The sequence below is a fragment of the Penicillium expansum genome (assembly GCF_000769745.1).
Source record: "Penicillium expansum strain MD-8 chromosome Unknown contig68, whole genome shotgun sequence".
NCBI classification, from domain to species: domain Eukaryota; kingdom Fungi; phylum Ascomycota; class Eurotiomycetes; order Eurotiales; family Aspergillaceae; genus Penicillium; species Penicillium expansum.
The window spans coordinates 19,009-41,902 of NW_015971391.1; the positions used below are offsets into that span (position 1 = coordinate 19,009).

Here is a 22,894-nt window from a genome sequence, read left to right on the forward strand (position 1 = left end):
AGCTGTATCTAGCTCATTGGCATATGAAAGGGTCATTGTATCTGATATTAGGACCAACTGCCTCTTTGAGGAATTGCCCACGAGACCAACCCGCCTACTGTGTGAAATGTTTGTGGATACGCCCGGGTATGTCAAAATTAGAGAACAGTCATGATCTGCTCGTATAGATAAATGAGGATGAGGTACCCGGTCCTTAATACCTACATTGGAGTACACCATACTCCGCTTACAGTTCAAGACCAGCTAATCTCCGAAGTCTCGGAAGGGATTATACTATTCCGTGTAGTCATTTATTATATACACGGTCTTTTCCGGGATGCTAGGGGTGCAAGTTACCACCCCCGGACTGGACCCCTATTTCCCCCACCACGTAATAGACATCTTAGCCTTAGATTACCTTACGAATTAGTTCCCCTTTCTCATTTCTTTCCGCTACCCAATCCTCCATCCAATCCTATATACTTTGTCGAACGAAGGACTCTTATGGTATAACTACAAAAGATCAAAATTGGTAACTGGTCAGATAAATGTAAAATGAGTGTAATAGTCAAGATTGAGTAAGTCTTCAATTGTACTACATCTGTACAGATGTAGTAGGTTTATAGTATCATGCAACTATCTTCCGATGTCAATGCCAAGACCAATGCCAAGACCACCATAAGCGCCAAGATAAATACGAAGGTCAGTCAGTGGTCCCAGGGGCTGAAAAGTGGATGCCAACATACCCATGTGGGTAACTGGTACATCATAATAAATATATCGTCAATGAATGACCCGTTTCAACACCCCTTGTCCTTCACGTTCAACTTCGTAAAGCGACCTCAAGAGTGAATACGAAGACTTGAAATAGAACATTACGTTTTTCCATACCGAAGATATATGTACGTAATAAGGGACCACAGGCTAAAAAGTAGTCGGATTTGGACATTGTTTAACAAAATTCGACTTTTGTTAGACCGAACATTCATCCGAGGTGATTCAATCCTGTATCCGGACCCACTGTCGACGATTTGCATCACAAGGGTTCAGAAAACTTGCCAAATGCATTGCCGAGGTCACCCGGAATTGGGAAAGGCAACAAAGTGCGTAGGATGGAGCGAGTCGGCTCCTTCTCAAGTAGGACTCTTGTATTGTGCTGGTAGATAAGTGGAGCCTATGTGATTTCTAGAATGTTAAGCTCTCTATTGGTGGATAAGGATATCATCGGCCGGTCTAAAGTTGTCACCAGGCTTAGCGAGTGACCTTTCGCTTTTCACTGCGAGTTTGTATGCGGAAACAGTAATTAGAACTGTGTGGGGAGATAAAAAAAATGCAAAATTGGGGGACGAAAGAGAGATAAAATCTTAAGGAATGGACGTTCAAACCCTGTGTCTCAGATGTGGAAGATCGAGGGATGTACAACACACGCAAAACCATAAAAGCTATAGAAATGAGTAAATGAATAGTTTAATACATTTCTCCCCCTATAGGGTTATTTTAAAGCTCATTATTCGTCTTCGAACCCTGGGACTCCCTATAGGCTATTAGGGCATAGAAGAGAGACAAGTCTAGATAGACTAACTAGTTGGGTTCATTAATTTCATCGCGTTGGGGGAGAAAAGTGTATACAAATGTAATAGATTGGATTAGCCACGTCACTGGCTTACCGAATACATTAACTAATTAACTAAGTAGATATTCTGAGAGTTTTCTCTGGTGCTTCCTTCTTTCTCTTCCTTTCTCCATCTTCAGTATTTCATTTGAATAGGACTCTATCTCTTTTTTGACCAGACTTGCCGTGTCATATAGAGGCTATAATACAGGTCCTACTCGACCGAAGGTAAGGTAATATCGAAAATTTTAGAGGAGATGGTCACTAGTATTAATAATTATATTATGGGTGAATGATGATAACGCCCGATAACGAATCAATCTTCGAATCGCTCCAAATTTCCCAATTCGGATGTATTACATAAGCTAGGGCCGACGCGGGGTGCACGAGTATGGAGGGACATCGGAAGACAAATTTGGTATCTGCGATTTTCAATTGTATTTGATCACCGAAACCTGCCACGGCGACTTTTGATTAGAATCTTCGTTATAAAGGAACTGGTGAACACCAAACATCACCTAGGTAGAGACCTTCACACAATGTCTGCCACTGGTGCTCAACTAGGCTCATCATGCGGTTTCGCAACGCGTATTTCGCTCCGATGGGTCCCAGAAGTCCCCGAGGAAACAACCGACACAATTGTGCTTTCCGTGGGAGAGTGGTTTGTTGATTTGCGAATGGACAAGAAATCCGGCGACATCGACTGGGCAATGGCCGGTACCAGAATCGAGGAAAATCCTAAGGAAATCCCACGTTCGTTGCCCTGAACTCTCCTATTATTGTCATTTAAGTTCTTGGCTGAATAGACAATAATTGTTTCAACAGTCAAAGTTACTTTTACGCGCGAGTTGGACTCCCTGAACGAGATCGGCATCAAGGATGTTGGTAACTTTAGCCCCCGTCCCGATGGTACAGATCTTGAAAGCGGGGAGATGCCTCGGGCCGACCTTCCCGGTGCGCCTATGACGACCTTTGAGGAGGTCTGGCAGGAGCTACCCTTCAGAGAGGGCCCCGAAGGAGCGAAGAAAGGCATTTCTTGGATTTTAGAGTCCGATGATGCTCCCCTGGCTCTAGGTGAGCAGGAAGGAGAGGTGACCATAAACAAAATCTTTATCGGCCGCATCTGGGGAACGTATTTGGCGTTCCAGCAGACTCAGACTCATTCTAGCCAGAAAGATGAGAGCGGAGTATGGTCCGTGAAGAGGTCAGGAAGTGAAGTCAGCGCGAGAAGAGAAGAGTGGAGTTCTAAGTGGGAGGAGAAGTACGTGGTGGGCCCTGATGGAGCTGCCGTACCCTCGATGAAAAACGGCTATGAGGGAGAAGGTGTGGGCAAATGGAGGATCCCAGGGGAGAAGGTGGTTATTCAGGGAAAGTCGTTCATTGTTCGGGCCTTCGAGGAGATTCAGTAAATATGGACCATATAACCGAGGAAGAGGCGCACCGCCTCTTGCGAACCGTGCTCCATAAAAGTTCCATCGTCAGATCGAACCTCAAAGGCGACAGGCTACTTGGTCTCTTAGAGTATGATCAGTCAAAAGGCGAACAAAATAAGTTTCAAGATTGAATCAAACATTACCACCCAAATGTAATTTGAACTGCTCCATGTCATAGCCTAATGTCGTAGCCTACAAATTGGCTCTAGGTATCGAAGTCAATGAGCATCATGCACCTGGAACCTTTTTGTTGTTCAATGATTCGTCCGCACGTCTCTCTTCCAGACGAAGTAGGGACTGGAAAGGTAACTCCAGGAGTAATGATCGTTGGAAAAAAGAAATTTTGCTAAAAGAAATAGAGTTGGACGCGACCATTTGGTAAGAGGAGAGTGAAGATTCTCAAGCTTTGCACAGAATTGGCCCAGATGGAAGAAGAACTTAATATACATTGTCTTGTCTCGAAGTTGTGAAATAGAGCTCCAATACCCGAGGCTACGAGGGTGGACTTTGGAACATAGCTTTGAGGAATAGTAAATTGGGCTGCGGTCGAAGACTGCGCTTGATGAGTTGGGGATATCGTCGTCCAAGATTCTGAGGTTGATATCGAAGTGCGGACCTTGGAAAAACCTTTGAAGAAACCTTGGAACCTTGTTTCAGGTGACTAAACATCCCATTTAAGCTTATTTTGCGCAGAGCCAATCAGGCACAGCCTCAAATCACTGCAATACGAATTAATCAGGTTGAACAATGACATATTCATTCATACTTTTTCTCCACTACGGATATTGAATTAAATATAGAGTATTGACTCAGATATTTTTGTATTGCTCGATTAAGTTGATTTTGAGATGCATTTTTACAATTAGATACTAGCACGGGTGGATCTGTTGGTCTGGATGAACATGCCTCTTGCACCCATGATTCAAGAAGCGCAACCTGATTCGGTGATTGCCATTAACCTCTCCAGTCATGCCAGAATTCATAGCTCATGACCGTGAGATCACAGAATAGCAAAATCAACCTGTAATGTCGAGAAGGGTGGTAACCATGCCAGGTCTCATGAGGTTGGTAGATATCAGAGGCATAGGCATGGGTTTCAGGAATTGTGAGGTTCGGATCTTCGGGGCTAGGGTTAAGATCTGGGACAGAGGGACTGGAAGCCCCGAATTCGGGCAGGTTTGTGGCAGAATGCTCATCTTTATCTGGGTTGAGCAGACGGTGATTGAAACTCAACCGATCTTTGGGGTTGACATCCCGAGGAATACAAGGGACATCCGGCGGTATCTCAAATCCAGGCATGGGGCTTGCAGCAATACCCATAAAAGGTTGTGGTGGACCTCCATCGTCCCCGTCCTGGTTGGGGAAAGGGAGAAGCCAGTCTAGGCGGAATGTGTGGCCAATTTCCTCCTGCCATGTAAGAGTGATGATGGCAACTCCACCGGCCTGGGAGGCGGCAATAACCATCCCAAGTTCAGGGAGGTACTTGACCAAGTTTAAGCGATCACAAGAGAACATAGTATCTCCTACCATCGATTCAAGCGGAGACCGACAGAGCGTCCGCAATCCATGGTCCAATGGATAAGGATCTAAAGTGATGTTATCTCCGGAGAAGTGAAGAATAGGGAAAAAGCGAGGGTTGCACGCTGAGTAAGAGGTTAGTATACTAATCCAAGACATCGAAGCACATTGCTCACTTACGATGGCGTACAAAGCTTCTCAAAATATCCACGTCGACATCACAATCCGTGCCCCATTGCTCATTTTCTTCTTCAATCAAATTGGCAATACCGCGTCTCATGCGGATCGATTGACGGGGTGGAGCCACCTCATAGTCTTGTGGAGATTCGGTGCTGATAACAATGGTGTCATGAGCGGTTGTAGGAGAAGGAGCTTCTGAGGCTTCGTGATTATGCTGTGAGCTTGATGGTTGAGGTCGAGTTTCAGTATTAACACCATCGCCAGGAGTGAAAATATCAGCTGGTAGAAATAGCCTCGAAATTGTTGCACGTTCTTCAGCAGCGACTTTCTCAGAAGCGATGATTGTTCTGTTCTCAACATAATCGGCCGCACGTGACACGTCAAAAATCATTCGACCATTCATCGTGCTTGGCTTTGGTTCGCATCCACAGGCATCAAACTTCAATCGATGCTGCTGAACTCTGCGAGGATGCAAAGGCAGGACAAACCATCCCCTTTGCTCTTGATCACTCCGTGGGCAATCATAACTGGATGTGTTGACAGGACTTAGGCTGTCCCAGACTCTCCATACAAAGACTCGGTTGAGGATGTCCGTGCTGGTCATCCACAGACCGTTGGGGTCTAATTCAAAGTTGGCAAACGACACGCATGGGATATTGTCAAAATGACCCTTATAGCTGAGCCGCAGGTTGCGCGTTCGATGATGGGGCATGTCCTTTTTCAGCTCCTCCATCGACGGCGCGGTCTCTATGTATACCCATGTGTTTTCCAACACATCAGAGTCTCCCATGTTTGAGGTCACAGAGGAATTGGGACTCGTACCATCACCCTCAGACACAACATCCATCAAAGCAAAAGCAAAGACTGTGATAAGGCCTGTATTCGAGCTCACAGCAATCAACCGAGCAAATTTGTGGGTGGCTAAGCCCCAGGCACTTAATTGAACATGTTCAGCAAAGAAGGGTTTTACTTCACGCGCATCAAATGGTCGTTTGCCTCCATATTTGGCACTCCTGTTGATTGCTGAGAAAATAGCCTCGACATTGTAGCCAGTGACGTTTCCAGAGTCTGTCGCTAACAGTAAAACCTCATCAACTCCCAAATCATCCACAATAATATGATTGATTGTATGAGGCCTAGAACGGTCGATGTATCCAGCCGCATTGGGTTCCTTCATCACCGGGTGGATGATCATTTCAGGTTGGGAGCCAAGGAGCTGGCGGGGTCCACTGGGAATCCATACGTAAATGTTGTCAACCTGAGCCGTAAAAAGTAAATTCCGACGTTGTGAGAGGGCCGCCTTTCAAAAATCAAGGTCAGAACTGAGGAGAAATTATACAGTCGAAACGGCAACTGGGTCAGCAGGTACTCACCAAGTTGCACCTCCAAGCAGATACAGTTGGCCTAGAAACATCACTATAGCTCAAGGATAATTAGCCATAGTGAATATAGGCAGTATAAATGTAAATAGCCACCTAGGAAACTAGCGCAAGTCAGTTCATAGTTCTCACGTGAGGTAACCTGAAGACAAACATACCCGCTCCTCTTCTGTTTCAACATTCAAGCTGTGTACCTGGGGCCGATATCGTGGATATTTTCTCTCAGCGTCCGAAGGGCCAGTCTCCTTAGCGAGAGGAGGAGGAGAAGACATTGCTGTAGGTAGGGGTGCTTGTTTCTAATGGGGGAGCGCAGAGAAGAAGACTTTCTTGGGTCTGAGCAGAGAGAGTCGTGAATAGTAAGAGAAAAAGCCTGATCTGTCATTTCCAAGAGTGGGAAGTCCAGACCACAAGAGACAGAAGGGTGGGAACTTTGTAAACAGATCATGGTCAAGCTGGTCGAAATCACCTCCATGGCTGCGGGGAGGTGCAATCGTTCGATGATGGAATGACTGACCGCCTACGCACGGACCACCCGTTGAGTACGTACATACCTACAGCTTCGAGGTCTTAGCCTTCCTTCTTCCTACAACATAGGTTTTCTTTCAATACAGCTCTCTTGAATGATGGATTTGGTTGCTGGTGTACGCAAAGAAGGCAGCCGGTAAGTTGATTTGCTGGTCATCATCATTTTACATATGTCCAAGTTCGCTAATTTTTGGTCTCAGCGGCGGCCGCAATGAGTTCAAATGGTCCGACGTCCAAAGTTCCGCCTACCGAGAGAACTACCTAGGCCACTCGGTGATGGCGCCAGTCGGCAGATGGCAACAAAATCGTGATCTCAACTGGTATGCCAAGGGGGACGAAGATGAGGAAGAACGAATCCGCAAAGAGAGAGAGGAACTTCAACGTGTCAAGGAGGCCGAGGAGGAAGCAATGGCTTTGGCTCTGGGCCTCCCGGTGCCCCCGAAAGCATCTGAAAACGCCAATATGGTTCCTCTAGGAGGTCCCAATAGTACGAACATATTGCCAAAAGAAGAAGAGATGCCAGATGCTGGAACAAGGGAAAAAGACCACCGCTCGAGTCACCGACATAGACGCGAGCGAACCCGAAGCCCGCGACGGGAAAGACGACATGACCGAGGCGACGATTCTACACGTGACAAGGACCGGAGGCATCGCAGGCACCATGACGATCGAGAGCGCCATCACCGCAGCCATCGTCACAGATCCCGCTCACGATCTCGTGGTCGAGATCACTACAGACGACGCTCAGTCTCTCGTTCTAGGAGTAGACCCAATCGCAAAGACGAGGAACACCAGAAACGACGACGGATGGAGCGCAGCTACTCGCCGGCTGAACGCCGGCGACACCCCGAACGCAGACGAGACCGAGATGACCATGATCGCCGCCATTGAGCTACAAACCCGGGATATAAATTGATACATTAGCTTGGCGTTGGAGGAATCGACTCAAATGTCCGATAAATGATTGCGTACCACTATCAGAATGACCACTATCTAATTTACGTGACGAACTTTTTCACATCGAGGGCCAATAGCTTACAACTCGTCATGAGTGGTCTTTTCGTATCCGGCCAAATCAGGCATGGACATCATGTTCACCACCATACTGGTCCAGCCGGTAAAGTGCTGTGTCCGCTGGCCATTACCCGAATCAGGGTTGTACTGTTCCCAAGCGAACCCAGTCTTCTTCCACTCGCGGAAGACATTCTCGACTAAATTCTTCCGCAAGTCGGTGTACATCTCCCGCGCCTGTTCCTGTTGAGGACCAGAAACCGTTGCAATGTTCTGTGAAGGTTCCGTTAGATTTCGCCCCAACAAATCAAAATATGGAAGCACTTACATAGAGATTTTTCAACACCAAGTAGTTGATGTTAATCCAGACAGGGCTTCTCCAATAGTTCTCATCGGTCTCGTAGAACTTATCCTTCTTGCTCAAACTACGGATACCATAGTCACTCCACAGCTCCTCGGGATCACCGATCAAGTCCAACACAGCCTTGAGGCGTGGGCTGTCAGGACCAAGCATACCAGTCAGGAAGGGGAAGATAGAGATGTAACCCTTGTGACAGACGTGGACGCTCTCTTCATATTCATCGATAGTCGCATCACAGAAGGTCTGCTCCTTCTCGTCCCAATGCAAATCATCAATGTTACGAGTGATAGCGGTCTCGTAGTAGGCGAATTCCTCGGCATCTTCTTCCTCGCCGAGGTTCTCGGCAATGCGACGCATAGCGCGAGTCATCATTCCCATCCAACTGATCAAATCAACATGCAGCTCACCGGGGTGCGGCGGCTGAGCTCTGGGGTAGTCGTCGATGCCAGAAGTGAGGATATGCTGCACGGAACGTCCGCGCCAGCGGTAACCTTCCTTGGTCGAGAATGCTTCACGGTCATACGACTTGATATCACCGCGCTGGGTGTTTCTGTACCAGTTGTAGTGCTTCTTTAGGAGCGGGTAGAATGAGCGAAGATACGCTTCAGACAGTTCCGGGTGTCGGACAGTGGCAGAGCGCAGGCTCGCGGTCGCATCTTGGTTGTCCAGGGATCCGGACTCGGTGCTCTTGTTGCTGCTATCCTTGACTTTGTCCATGAATGCCTCCAAGGCCATGAACAGAGTAGGCGGGTTTGCGTAATGGGGATATTGGACCGTAAACTCCTGGGGAACCTTGCTGCGTGCTTCTTGGCCGAGAATTTGTTCACGGGCAATCCACCCATCCTCGTCCATCAAGTGGAACCAGCTCTTTATAATCTCGAGCCTGTAAAAGTCAGTATATCAACTAAAATCAGCAAATGAAACCAAAGTAAGTTTGAACATACGCAAGATCAGTATCATATTCGATCACGGGCATCAAATGGAAACCTTCATCCCAAAGGAACCCTCTAGGGAAGAACGGCCGGGATGGAACGCAAGTGAAAAGCTCCTTCGGGCCTTCGATAACAGGCTGCACGGCAGCCCTGGCCTCGGCGGTCTCTTCCCAGAAGCCCTCATTCTCCTCTTCATACGCTGGGTTCGCAGACCGATCCACAACATCATCACCGTGGAAGAACCCAATGCCACCAATGAGATTAGACAACATCGCCTTGGAGAAGCTCGAGTACTTTGGCGAGTTAAAAGGCGCCTGTGGCGGGAGAAGCTGGTCAAAAGTTTCAGAAAAGGAAGCCGAAGCATCATCAATTTCCTTAGTGAGGGTTTCCGAAGTCAATGGTTCGGGAGCGGAGCCGGAGGAGAACAGGACATCAAACTCGAATGCACCGGTGAAAACCTTCTGCACAAGATGAGCATTGCCCTGGCCAGGTTTGTGCTTGATAGTAAACAGCTGGGCTGGGGGCGGAACGTTCTCTTTCCCATACTCTTCAAGGGCCTCATCAACCGCCGCCTTCAATTGAGTGAAGAAGATTCCCTTTGCTTGCCAAAGTTGCTCCTCTGGGAAGGCCACACTAGCTACAATGCTGCGATCTAATGGCTTGTCCGTGGAACTTGGATGATTGTAGCGAGGATGCGAGTTGGTTTCCGGTCCAGTGGTGACATCGATAGTAAAATCACCAAGTTCTGTGGAGTATCCTTCGAGTTTGACATTACCTTCCACACCGGTGGACTCAGAGGATGAAGGATCGGCTCCCAAGTGGCCGAAACCCTCGAGAGTAGAATAGAATATCATAGAGATGGGCTGGTCGGGATCTGCGCCCTCTCTAGGTGTGCCTTTGACTCGGAATCCCCAGCTTCCTCCGTGCTGGCCGCCGGGGACTTTGATGAAATCGATTGTCAAGTCCAAGCTGTTCCCAGCATCATGAATTGTTTCGCGCCCACCCTTCCTGATATCGTACTCGTCCCAGCCATACCCAGCCATTCCTTCATTTTGTTCGCACGTGTGTCTAAAGTCTTCGGTGGATGTTAGCTTCACAGTTCACCAATGCAATTAGGCTACCACAAATCACACACTTTGTTGAGAATTGGCATAATCATCAACCTTTCCCCAAACCAATCCTGCCGTGAGACTCTTAGGAATGCGAGGACGCACTCCAAAGTAGAGATTCGACTTGTAGGGACCCCATAGCAGGGACTCGTTGCTGGCGCGTCCGGCCTCTCGAATCAAGATGGACACATCATTGGGATCTTCGCTTGCAACAATCCCAGTTGCACAAAGCAGCGACGTCAATAACGCTGAAATTCTGAGGTGACGCATTATGTAGCCTCAGTCAATTGACTGCTGTCCTCTCCGCGGCATTAAGCTATAGGTGTATGTACGTACCTCCGCTTACCGCCTACCAAATTAAGACTAGTCTCAAAATGCGTACCGGATAATGCCCGCGGGCGTCACCCGCCTTTCCTTTTCCGTTTTAGTGCTCGTCTACCTATTTGTATAGGTGGTCCATGAGTATACTATGTCTCATTAAAAAATGTATCCAACATCATAGAAAAAGGTGTGATATTTATTGTTATAGACAATGTGGTATCAAGTATGTATTCACATGAACTCGCGTGGGTCCAACGATCCAATGTTCGCGCTCTTCGCCTTGCCATCAAATACAATCTCACTCATAAGCTTTCCTGTACCGGGTGCATTCTGGATACCCCAGCAAGTATGGCCAGCTGCAATATACAGTCCCTTCACATCAGTCAAGCCAACTAGTGGCCCAGCACCAGAATCACAGTTTGGAAGATAGCAAGCCTGGCGAGTGCGAACCTCTCCGTCGCGCAGCTCGTCAGAAATACTACCCACATGGTCTATGATTTCCTGGCAGCGTTCCTGGTCAACCTCGACGTCTGCGGTAGTTTTTGGTAGTGGAACCGTTCTATCTCCATCGCCACATGCATAGACAGTTGCATCAGGACGCGCGTAGATCTCTGGCGCAGCAACAGTCGGGCGTGACTTCTTTTCGGGGTTGAAGTCGGCCGGTATTTCGATGTTGGTAAATAGGCAGTATGCACTGACTGGTTTCTTTGGTTGGATCACCACGCTGTGGGCCCGCATGGCTGAGATCGGGACCTCCGGGAGGATAGTGTTCGTCCAGGGACCAGCAGCAACGAGCACATCGGTAGCGGGTATGCTTTGTGTTTCACCAGATGTTTTATTGGTATATGTCACTGATTCGACAGAGCTCTTGGACCGAGTGATATCTGTAACCTGCCCAAGAATGATATCTGCGCCCTTCTCCTGGGCGAGCTTCGCAATGGACGTAGTAAAGAGATATGGGTGCACTTGAGCGGTTTCGCCCGGTCCACTCATACTTTCATAAGCCCGCAGAAGCTCTGGCTCAATCCAATCCAAGTCCTCGGGAATTTTGGCAGACCTCAGCTTAGACATAGCCGCTGCGCTGCGTTTCTGGAGGGATTCCGTACTTCCATCCCCGGTTTTCCCTGCAGTGTTCTCGGCAAGTGCGCGGCCTCTCACGACGAGTTGGCCACAATTGACCTCTCTGTATCCCCATCGGTTGATACCATCGTGCTCTTTTGCAAGTTCGGCATGCAGCTTGTAGCTGAGACCGACGAGATTGCTCGGAAAAGCCCATTGCGCTAGCATACCACCCGCTTTTCCCGATGCCCCGCCGGCGATTTCAGAGGCCTCAATGAGTGTGATTTTGTGGCGGGCAGGGTCGTAGGATGGGTGTCTGGTAAGGTAGTATGCAGAGCAGCATCCAATAATGCCACCACCTGTGAGTATTTCGGTCAGCGAGTTCCGAATATAGCGCGCGGGGTACCAAAGTCGCAAACGATATATTCTTACCAACAATGACAATCTCACGCCGGTCTCCTGTCGCCGACATCTTGAATTTTGGCGTTATCTTGGGCGCTAATGATCGCAATGAAGCCACTGTGTAGGGAGTTGTAACTGACAAGTTTTGACCGCAGGTGTGCTTATATACAGAGACGCCTACGTCACTGGAGATCTAGTATGTCCAGTCATATGTCGCATCCGCAATCAAGTCCACCATGACCGGTTTTTCTACAGGCTTGAATATGAATCATTCAAATATTTTTTTGATTCACTAATATTTGAACTAAATGGTGGTAAATCCACCAAGGCTTGGGCGGGCCATTGAATGGGAAGGTAAAATTCAATCCAACAAAACAATACTCCGCAAATGCATATCGTGTCAAATGAAGGCAGAAAAATGTCCAGTGTTTTTGAATACAAAAAAAGTATGAGATCGTAGGAATAGTAAGGATGTGACGATTCATCGCGAAGGACTGAGAGGCCGGTTGAAACCGCCCTGGCGGTTCATGTACTGTCGGTACTCGATCTTCTTCTCCTTCCGCACACCATAGATGTTGTTTCCGGGAATTTTGGTGTTCTTTGTAGTTCGGAACCTGCTGAAACCCATGGCCTTTCGCATTTGTGCTTCCATTTCGTCCTCGTCCGCATCTTCGTTGAAATCTACGTCCATCTCATCCTCATGACGATCCGGTCCTGGTTGTGCGCCAGTTGCCTTCCGCCCATCATCTCGCGATCTAGGATCTTTGCGGTCACTCTTGGGGCCTCGAGGGGGTGACCGGGCTTTTGTGCCATTGCGATGCGGAGATCGGGAGCGCGAGTTTTCGCGGAATTTAACGCTTTTGGGTGCATTGCCTGACATTCATATATTAGCAAGGCAAAAAATAATCCAACAAGGTAGATATTTCACCAACCTCGTCTATCCTGGTTGCGCTCCCGACTGGTGCTTCTCTTTCGGTCCTGGGCCCCACGTGTATCTCTGTCTCCGTCTCGTCGGTCCCGGTCGCGGCGATCTCGAGACCAGCTCCGTTCTCGCCTTCCATCCTTGCGTTCTCGCGAGCGAGAGCGATACCGGCCGTCGCGTCGGTCATCTCGTGGAGCTGGTGAACGTCTGCGCTCGCGGTCTGACTCTTGCTCTGGTGCACGAGGCCGTTTATCATTCGAATCCCACATAGCTGAGCTGTCGACTCGGCGAGCACGCTTTGCAGGTGGCTCTGCCATTGTAAAAGGTCTGGTCTGGTCTGGGCGTTGCCCCGTATGGCGTGGGTGTTTATTGCTGCTGGGGGTAGATGTGGATGGCCTTGCTCAAATATCAAGAGCTTGAGCAATTATGATGGGATTAAGGGGTAGAAAATCGAATGCTCGTAGGGATAGAGATGTAGAGGGTATCAAGTTGTCGCAATGGGTATCGACCTGAATATCTCAGGACCAAAGAGAAGTTTATTCCGGCTGCGGGAAGAGACCAGTTGCGCACTTTGTGATATGGCAAATGACCGATGGCCGATGGCCGATCTATAGCCCTACAATTTGACCGATAAACACAAACTTCACAGCCTTTATTCATTTTTGATAACACTGCTTTGACAAGTGTGATTGATAATTTGATGCAACATTTGACAAATGAAATATCATAGCTTTGAATAAACACAAGGAAACCTGGCCAAAACCTGGATATATTCATCCTGGATTTTCCCAGGCTGTCCACCAGATGGACAGATCTGACGATCATCATTAAATTATGATTGGAGCTCCGAGAGCTGAAGCTGCATTCTACGGCCCACAATCTCCGAATTTATCTTCAAAGGCAAGGTGAAGTATGCATATCTATTCTTTCTCTACCAATTTTAAATATTCGGGTTCGAACAGGGCCTTCGGAACAAGGCGAGAGCCATCAACAGGTAGCAGATAACGAGTTTGAAAAACAAGAAGATTGTCCGACTCAAGCTTCTCCAATATTATCCATCTCTTTTTCCAGAGTGTTCAAAAACAGCTCAGCCTGATCGTCTGAGATCAAATCCGATGTATACTCAACTTTCCACAACAGCGCATCATCTCGCTCGTTAGAGCTCACCTCCAAATAGATAGCACCAACGCCGGGTAGACATTTCCAGTCAAAATGATCAACAGAGGTCTTTCCAACCGGTGGTTCTTCAAACTCAGAATCAATTGGAGAGTTGAGGGGGAAAGGAGTGAAAATGGAGTCGTTGTCTTGTTCAGCAGCAGAACCATTGAGTTGACCCCAAACAATGTTGACAATGACGTTGAACTGTAGCTCATTACCAAATGCTTTCATCTTCTCGCAGAGAGTTCGAAGATCAGTCTGATCATGGAGATTTCGCTGTACCAAATCATGCTGCATGGCGACCAGAGCCTGTGGAGTTGGGGACGTCAGAGCATCCGGGACCACGAGTGGTAGCATGTTAACGGTAGGGCCTGCCATATCTTGGATTCTCGGATACTCGCTTGAGCGCCCGGATTGGAAAAGACCAAATGTTGGATGAGAAATGCCTGCCGTACGCGCAAGGCTGCGACCCACTGCCAGCAGCATCAAAGACGGCGCAGAAACTTCAAGTCTCCGGCATTGAACTTGGATTTCGCGGAGCTTGCGAGAGAAGATGCGCTCAGAGGATCGAATGTGGAGATTGCTCTCATGACTAGCAGAACCTGGTCCGAGAATAGTTCGTTGGCCCATTTCGAGCACTCCTTCCCAGTAGCTTTGTGCGGACTCGGAGTTTGCTGCTTGAAGAGTGCTGGTTATGAAAGAAGAGAACTCGCACGGGGGTGCTAGATCCTCTCCCTGGTACAAGGCTTCTAGCTCCTTGACAAGAATCGTAATCGCCCACGCGTCATACAAAGCATGATGCAAGGTAAGTATAAGAACGTCCGAGTCAGGGTGCTGAATTAGGTGTAGCCGGGCAGGAGGTGTGAAGAGATCAGACGGGTTACGAGCAATACGATGAACCAGGTCTTGAACCAAAGTATTCAAGTCTCCAGTAGATTGCTCATTGTACACCTGAACTTCTCCGCTGGTTTTGCTCGCTTTCTGTACAACCTGCAAGACTTCGTTTGAAGAGACGGCTGCGAACGATGTGCGAAGGATTTCATGTCTCCTTTGTAGCTGCAGCCATGCGTTTTGAACTTGTTCCGGATCAAGCTTAATGCGACTGTTGAACGCAAACGTAAACTCCCACAGTTGTCGCTTGCTTTGGAGCCACGCAGATATGTAGAATAGCTGACCGCTAAGGCAAGGCATGTACGCTTCAATGTTATCTTCAGATAGACCCAGAATATCCAATGCGTTGAATTTTGGATCCGATTTGACAACGAAATTATCGGGTTTGACGATTTTTGGAGAGCCACGGGGTTGAGTGGGCTTACCAGCAACGAGCATCGCGATGCCTCGAATTGTCCGTCCTTGAAGAATATCGCTCACTGAGACCATCAGTCCAGCCTCGCGGCAACGACTGCTAACGTCCAGTGCCAAGATTGAGTCGACTCCGAGTGCGAAGATACTGTTGCCCTCTTGAATTGTTTCCATCGATATTTGAGTAACGTCTGAAAGGATTTTCCTAAGTATTTGCACATTTTGGCCTAGGACAAGAGTGTCTACAGGCTTCTCCTCATCTTGATGCGGACCCGTGGCAACTAAGGGCAAATCGCTGAGGCCAGAAGGGAAATTGAGAACAGGCTTGTTTTCAGATAAAACGATATCCTCAATGCCCCGGGCAAGATTATGCAACCAAGTGTGCAGCTCGTCGTTGGTCAGGAAATCACGACTGGTTGCCCGGATCACAAGAGATTTCTCAGTCTGGTCAAATTCCACATTTAATGGGTGGTGGGGAACATCCGGCTTGCGAGAAAACTCGTAGGGCTGGAAAAATGAATCTTGCGTTGGAGCTTGGGATTTGTTGAACGTGAAAATGGCATTGAATAACGAAGAGTTGTCTCCGTTAGTTGTCAGACGCCATCTCTTCTGAATGAGACTCAATGGTGCATGGTGGTGAGGCTGGGAATCGATGCAAAACATTTGAATATCTCGCAAGGCCGATCGGATGCTTTGAGAAGAATCAAGCTTCAAGCGGAAGGGAACTGTATTGAACAGGGGGCCAATAACCGAAGCCGTAGGATCAACATCAAATCCTCGTCCTGATACTACGTGGCCAAAAACCACATCTCGCTGACCAAGACGCAATGCCAATGATCTGCCAAATGCAAGCAGCGCCACAGTCTGCAAGGTAACATTGAGTGAGCCGCATTGGTGTTGCAATGTGGCTACTGAGCTTTCAAGCTTGGTCTCTGCCCACTGGACACTGGTAGTGGAGGTCGGGGCCGGAGGAGACTGGAGCTGTGGGTATTGGTATCCCGCTACTGAATCAGTCCAAAATCGGACGGATGATTCTTGCGTGGATGCAATCTTGCGTGCTACAGGTGCGAAGGAGCCAACATGGCTCTGATGGCCATGGTAATATTTCTCCACACAAGCAAAGAGCATGGGAAGAGAAAATCCATCATAAAGACAGTGATGCATGGTGACGACCATAAGTTTCTGGGAAGCTTCAGTGAGGAAAGTGATCTTCCATGGGGGCCTGTCAAAGTTCTTGATGTTCGGGTAAGCGGCTCGCTGGGATATTTGCTCAACAGCCACAGGAAGGGATGCAACATCTTCATGTGACCACTGTATTACCGCAGATCGATGGACTGCAGCATGGAATTCACGACTTGCATGGGGCCGGTGAAACGAGGTACGAAGGATATCGACCTGTTCTACTACATTTTGCCAGGCACTGATCATTTTCTCGAAGTCGACTGCGTTTGGAAGCTCAACTGCATGATGATGAACATATTCTTTACCCTCAGAGCTCAAACATTGGCCGATCATCGCTGTTTGCAAAGGCATGCAGTGATAAGTTTCAACAATTGAGTCATGTGCGTCGAACAGATCAACACTCAAGCCCTGATCAGGCGTAGTCTCATCAACAAGCGGTACATCGGAAACGGCAATGGTGTTATCCAAAGACTTGTGGAGAGTACCGATTGATGGATATCTCAGAATATCACTGGAAGATACTTTAAGTCCACTCTCCTGTAAGCGTCGAGCCAGATGAATTGAAATCACAGAGTCAATTCCTAAAGCAAAGAATGACACATTCTTCGAAACCTGCAACTCAGAAATACCTGTTATCTCGGCCACAGCTCCGCGAATAGTGATTTCACTTTCGCTCCATTGCGTTTCGTCCCATTTGGGCTCCTGTTTTCTCTGTTGTTGAGAGATTGTTCCAGCATCAACGATCACATCTCCATCAGAGAGCAAGTCTTCAACAAGAGTGGAAATTGCGTCGACCAACGCATGGCCTTGGTCGGAGGAGGAATGATCACTGGCAATTCTCAAGCGCAAAGTGACTGTGTCGGGATCTGACTCCGCTTTGATCTCTAGTGCAAGGGGGTAGTCCACTGACATGGCACTATCCATTTCCAACAACATATTGTCCGCCGAGGATCGAGGACCAGATGCAAGGTATGAAAACATCGAGTTGAAAAGTGGACCGGACGCACTAGCGTACCGCTGGATATCGCGAAGTGGTGTGTGTTGGTATGGTAGGGATCCAATGATAGCCTCGGTGTGCGTCTTTATCTGGTCAACCACCCTCGATTCACCAGAAGGAAGCTGGAACCGACCAGGGATCGTTGTGACGAGGGGGATTAGCATTGATTCCACTGATCCTACTGGGATTCCTCTGCCGTTCATTACTCGGCCATAGATAATGTCCCTTTGGTTCAAGTGCTTTGCCAATGTGATTGCCCAAGCTGTTTCTAAAACCATGGATGCGGTGGTGGAATTGTCGGAGGCGAATTTGGAGATTTTGGATAATGTGAAAGACAACTTCTTCGTGACAATTTCATACGAACTATCGGTTCCTTCATGGCTGGTGACGATACCTGGCAGGCAATCAGCAAGATATTGAGTCCAGAATTGCTCAGCTTGCTTCCCATCATTAGTAGCAAAATAATGGTAAAGTGGAGTGAGATCGACCGGGGTCATGGCTGTCTCCCCAGTGTAGTGTCGGTGAAGCCGGCCGAGGAAGACATCCATACTGGCACCATCAAAGATGGAATGATGAATGGATAGCATCAACCACCCCGATCCTTCCTTGGTTGCTGAAGTGGCTGCAAGAAGATGTAGTGGGGGCTTGGTCTCGATTTGGCGGACGAGGTTCGATGCAATCCCAGTTTGAACGCTATTGAACAGATCACGAGCGGTGCCTTCATCCGACACGGGGACCTCGGTCCATGGAAGGCTAACAGCACGAGGTTTCAAAACAACCTGGACTATTCTGTCATCTGCAACATGGAAGCAGGTGCGCAAAATCTCACTCTCTTGTATTAAATCTTCAAAGGCCATTTTCAGCGCAGGAAGCGTGATGTCTGGTCCCAGACGGCACATGATGTGATTAACGTACAACGGGACTGGGCTACCCACGGAATTGGAGACAAGGCTCTCTTGAAGAGGTAGACATGGCCGAATCACAGAAATACAGGAGCCCGCGAATTGTTTCTGGGACATTCGGAACACTTGGTCGAGTTCTTTCATTTTCCGTGAAGCTTCATCTGATTCGTCCGAGAATAAGTCCCTTCTTGGCCCTTCGCCGGATTTGTGAGTCCGTGGCAAACATGCAAGCCGTACAATTGTAGGGTTGGAAAGAACATCGCTCGCCGCACAAACATAGCCTGCCTTGCGCATCTTGGCAGCCACACCGAGAGAAGCGAGGCTATCGATTCCCAGCTGAAATATGTTGGTGGCTCTGGTGATACTGCTTTGCTCAATCTGCAGTTGAGAGCAGAGTATATCACGGACCTCCTCCTCCTCTATTGTCAAAGGTGTGGTATCTGGCTCCATGGCCGTCTGAGGAAGCTGAATGGCAATCTCTCCGGACTCCAAGAGCAAGTCTGACATAGGGATACTCTCATATAAGGCCACAAGACGGCGATTGTCTGCTTTTCCTGAGATCTGAATAGGAATTGAACTGACGGTGAGCAAGATACTGGGTACCATGTACGCAGGTAGTTCGATACGGCAGCGCGCCAGGATCTTTGGCACCCATGTTTGGTATTTGTCCTTTAGGAAAGTGGTTTGTGTTCCAGTATCTTCTGGTCGGTTGCTGGAAGGACTGATGAAGGAGACTAATTGAGGGCGTTTGGTGATTGGAGAGGGCGTCACTATTGAGGTGACATTGACGGGAAAGTCTGCACATCGACGGACCGCGACTGAAACTTCTTCAAGCTCGAGACGTTGACCACGAATCTTAGCCTGGCTATCTCGCCGGCCCAGGTACTCAACGCAGTTGTTGGCCATCAAGCGCACAATATCTCCAGTGCGGTACATTTGTTGCCCATTCAAATCAGTGAAGCCGCCTGCATCGGGTCTGCGATGGTACCCATTGGCGACCAAATCACCTGTCACGCAGAGCTCTCCTGCTTGGCCTCGCTTGACATATCTCGTGCTATCGGGCTCCAAAACGTGGATTGTGATGTTACCGACAGCCGTACCAATGTTGCGCACAGTAGACCGAGGCGTTACTGTGTGGCTTGTCATTCCAATTGTCACCTCAGTCGGGCCGTATGCGTTCACGAGCGCAATGGATGGTTTGCCCACAAAGCGCTCGATAATTGTCTCTGAGATCTTCTCCCCTCCAACGCCAAGATATCGCAGATCCGGTACCTGCTCAGCGCTAATACCGGCATGCTCGAGGAGCGAAGGCACGAAACCGGCATGACTGATCCTCAGTCGACTGAGAACCAGGTACAAATTGTCCAGAAGCATGGTCCGAGGACCTGTTACCAGACGAAGACCATGCCGCCAGCCCAGCACCATCTCACAGATGTGTACATCGAAGGCCCGACTAGCATGCGCAAGATAACTTCCTGTGCCTTTCAATTTCAGGGTATCTGGCACATCACGACAGATATATTCTGACTGCGCTTCGGTAAAGGCAGAGAGATTTCCTCGACTGACTAGCACGCCTTTGGGCGTCCCCGTTGACCCAGAGGTGTAGAGAAGATAACAGTCATCAGTTGGTTTGGGATCGAATTCAGTGGCTGGCTCGATTACCCAGGTATCTTCGAGAAGCTCGGGGTCTTCAATATCAATCACTAGGCAATTATCAGGGGGAACAATTGTCTTGGCGACACTCTTGTCCGTGAAAAATGCCATAGCACCACTGTCTGCTAGAAGGAAGATCTGGCGCGCCTCCGGGAGATCTTCTGCCACAGGCACATAGCAATTTCCGCTTTTCCAAATAGCCAGAACAAGTGCGTAAGCCATGAAAGAGCGGCTAAGACAGACAGCTATGGATTGATTGCGCCATCCATGAGCTTTCAGCCATGCGCAAAGCTGGTTAGAGGTTTGGGATAATTCGTCGTACGTCCATGTCTGGGAAACAGTCTCATCCTCGCTGATTTTCTCGATAATCTCTAGGGCACTCCATGCGGGATTTATGGATGCCCAATGATCGACCCAATGTGCAGGGGATAGCAAGGGGGCTTGTTGAAGTTGGTCACTAGCTGACGGTGAATGGACTGAGAGCAGGTTGTTGGGAAAGGATTGTGTGAGATCTCGAATTGATTGAGCATGCTCGGAGGAAATAACAGCAGTGAGGGCATTGATTTGCTGTAGAACTAACTCCAAGTGGGGTGCATCCATCAAATCACCTCTGACAGAGAGTGTACAGATGAGCACGCCCTGCTCTGAACGTTGGAAGTTGAGATGCATGGGAGCACCGAGGCATGGCATGAGTGTCTCATGCGATGTTGTCTCCAAATTTTCACAGGATAACGTATCAAAATGATGGGTAAAGAGCGCATTGTATGGGGTGCCACCTGAAGGAACCCGGAGAATTTCACGAAGTTCTTCTAGAGGTAGGTTTGGGAATGTGGCTGCTCTTGCGGTGAAACCATCGACTCGACAGAACAAGTTATTCGCAGTATCATCATCGGAAAGTAGGACTGGGACCAGGGCTACAGAGCCGCTATCTTTAGGATTTGCCGATGGCCGGTCTCCTAGGATGACCCTGTCCGACTCGAGATATTCAGCCAGTATACATGCAAACGCGGCACGAACCACCGAGACGGGTGATTTCAGATGGAATTCTTGTGCCAGGGTCTCCAACTGATCCCACGACACACCCATAGTGAGAGTTTGGGTGAGCACTGGAGTGTTACCAGTAGAGGCGATCAAACGGTCACAGGATATCGTGGGAAAGCTTCTCTCGGAACAGCCGACAAACTCCGCCAGCTCCTTTCTCCAAAAGGTGGCACTGGAATATTTGCCCTCTGGTTGTTGCATATAGTATTTCAACAGATCAAAGCTTGATATATTTATTCCCTGCTCCAATTCTCCTCGATAGGTAAGATTTCCATTCGACGATTGCAAGTCAATGCACAATAGTACTCGAATCTATGAGATATGACATGAGATGTTAGCCATTGATCCTTCATGCAAACTGTCCTGTTCTTTCTTACCGAAGTTGGCAGATCCACCTCCACCTCTGCGGCCTCTACGAGGCGCATTCCGAATTCCACGTTATCTGTTCCTTCGAGGGTAGCCTCGTACACCTCCCATGTGAGAGCTTCATGTTCAGCTGTCCGCTGAGCTATCACGATTGCGTATTTCACAGTTGATTCTGCATCTTCTGCCATGATCCAAAAGGCGATACGACTTTGATCACTCACGGACATAATCCAACGGGCATATCCAAGTATCAAAGGACTGAGGCCATCTGGTTCTTCCAAGTCCTGCAAGCAACCGACTTCAAACTGCGCACTCTGAAGACCCAAAGATTGAATCGTCTCTGTCTGCAATGGGAATGCAGTAGTTGGGATATTTGTTCCGTCCAAGTGAGGTGACGGCTGCAGAGAGTACTTCCATGGTTTGGTTTGAGTTGACATCTTGGATTCGTTGGGGAGGTCAAACTTGGAAAATTTGAGTCGCTATAAGAAGCTGTGAGCTTGCTTTAATGTCCTAGAGTTATAGCCAAAAAAATGCGATCTATAATCTTACTATGTGTACTCGGTACTATGCTTCTATAACGGTTAATACATGCCGTTTGGTACCGTCACGTTCAAGCCACCCTTCTCAGCCGTAACCCTAATACAAAGCCCCACCCCTTGTATTTTTCAAAACTCAGAACCCGGAAACAACGCTCCAGCGCTTGAAACAACTTGTATCATCAAGTGGAAATCCTAGACACCCGGGATTTCGAAAGTATGTACTCCGTAATTCCTTTTGAATTTGAGACATTCTTGGCAGACCAAAACGCGAATAGACTTTTTACTCTTAATAAAAAAAAAACGAAATTCTCCAGCAACCATGTATCTCATAGTTACTCCGTATGGAGGTTGGAATATGCATGTCAATCTCAAACTACGCTGTTTTTCGAGCTGGGTATCACTACTATGTAGAGCCTGGCTAGTAAGTTGTACTAGCAAGAGCTGGAGCCTCGGAAGTGATATTTGATCTAGGTTTACAGGGGGGCCAATATGGAGACTTCATTTTAACCAACTACCTAGTGCCGCTAATGCATTGGTAAGGTGACATCTCCCTAGCTGTATCTGAACTAGCACTTGTCGAAAATACTGATGGAAATCAATCCTAGCAGCAAGAATTTGACCCACATCAGAGTAACAGACATGATATGATGGTGATTATAATTTTGATTATACTCACATCATATACAAACAACATAGCCAGCGGTTTACCGTGGAGTCGCATCACGGAATGGTCAATAGACGCAGCTGAAAGGTGATAAAGTTGCCTAGTTTGAGTCATGCCCTGGGGCTAATTGAATCCACACAATAGAGATGTAAAGTCATGTAACGGACGGCACAATACCGAATCATGCCACTATTCCCAGAGAGGACTGAGGTCCGTGATTTGGAGTTGGGTGGAAATCTCTTGCTAGTCATTGCTTTTCAATATTGACCAATTGCCGTACACCGTCGCCACAAGCGCTTAATCTAGCCTTCTGCTAGAGAGTTCTTTTGCATCCTTGCCATAATGAA

At 48.2% G+C, this 22,894-nt stretch overlaps 6 protein-coding genes across 6 annotated transcripts; 2 read left to right on the plus strand and 4 right to left on the minus strand.

Annotated features, from left to right (window-relative positions):
• Positions 1-2,130: 2,130 nt before the first annotated feature.
• On the plus strand, positions 2,131-3,000 carry PEX2_025150 (uncharacterized protein; the record flags this gene model as incomplete). Its single annotated transcript, XM_016739790.1, has 2 exons — positions 2,131-2,344; positions 2,417-3,000. The coding sequence occupies 2 exons, from the start codon at positions 2,131-2,133 to the stop codon at positions 2,998-3,000; spliced, it is 798 nt and encodes a 265-aa protein (XP_016596613.1).
• A 978-nt stretch (positions 3,001-3,978) lies between these two features.
• Positions 3,979-6,373, minus strand: PEX2_025160 (uncharacterized protein; the record flags this gene model as incomplete). The annotated part of the gene is made up of 4 exons (XM_016739791.1): positions 3,979-4,506; positions 4,552-4,667; positions 4,723-6,022; positions 6,260-6,373. The coding sequence occupies 4 exons, from the start codon at positions 6,371-6,373 to the stop codon at positions 3,979-3,981; spliced, it is 2,058 nt and encodes a 685-aa protein (XP_016596614.1).
• A 348-nt stretch (positions 6,374-6,721) lies between these two features.
• Positions 6,722-7,542, plus strand: PEX2_025170 (MMtag domain-containing protein; the record flags this gene model as incomplete). Its single annotated transcript, XM_016739792.1, has 3 exons — positions 6,722-6,762; positions 6,827-7,113; positions 7,163-7,542. 3 exons carry the CDS (start codon positions 6,722-6,724, stop codon positions 7,540-7,542), a joined length of 708 nt encoding a protein of 235 aa, XP_016596615.1.
• A 119-nt stretch (positions 7,543-7,661) lies between these two features.
• cwh41 (mannosyl-oligosaccharide glucosidase) lies at positions 7,662-11,891 on the minus strand (the record flags this gene model as incomplete). Its single annotated transcript, XM_016739793.1, has 6 exons — positions 7,662-7,910; positions 7,966-8,881; positions 8,943-10,005; positions 10,066-10,295; positions 10,596-11,778; positions 11,852-11,891. 6 exons carry the CDS (start codon positions 11,889-11,891, stop codon positions 7,662-7,664), a joined length of 3,681 nt encoding a protein of 1,226 aa, XP_016596616.1.
• Positions 11,892-12,302: 411 nt separating this feature from the next.
• On the minus strand, positions 12,303-13,060 carry PEX2_025190 (SNUT3/LISCH7 family protein; the record flags this gene model as incomplete). The annotated part of the gene is made up of 2 exons (XM_016739794.1): positions 12,303-12,694; positions 12,754-13,060. 2 exons carry the CDS (start codon positions 13,058-13,060, stop codon positions 12,303-12,305), a joined length of 699 nt encoding a protein of 232 aa, XP_016596617.1.
• A 718-nt stretch (positions 13,061-13,778) lies between these two features.
• Positions 13,779-21,781, minus strand: sidC (nonribosomal siderophore peptide synthase SidC; the record flags this gene model as incomplete). The annotated part of the gene is made up of 2 exons (XM_016739795.1): positions 13,779-21,290; positions 21,356-21,781. The coding sequence occupies 2 exons, from the start codon at positions 21,779-21,781 to the stop codon at positions 13,779-13,781; spliced, it is 7,938 nt and encodes a 2,645-aa protein (XP_016596618.1).
• Between the last annotated feature and the right edge of the window lie 1,113 nt (positions 21,782-22,894).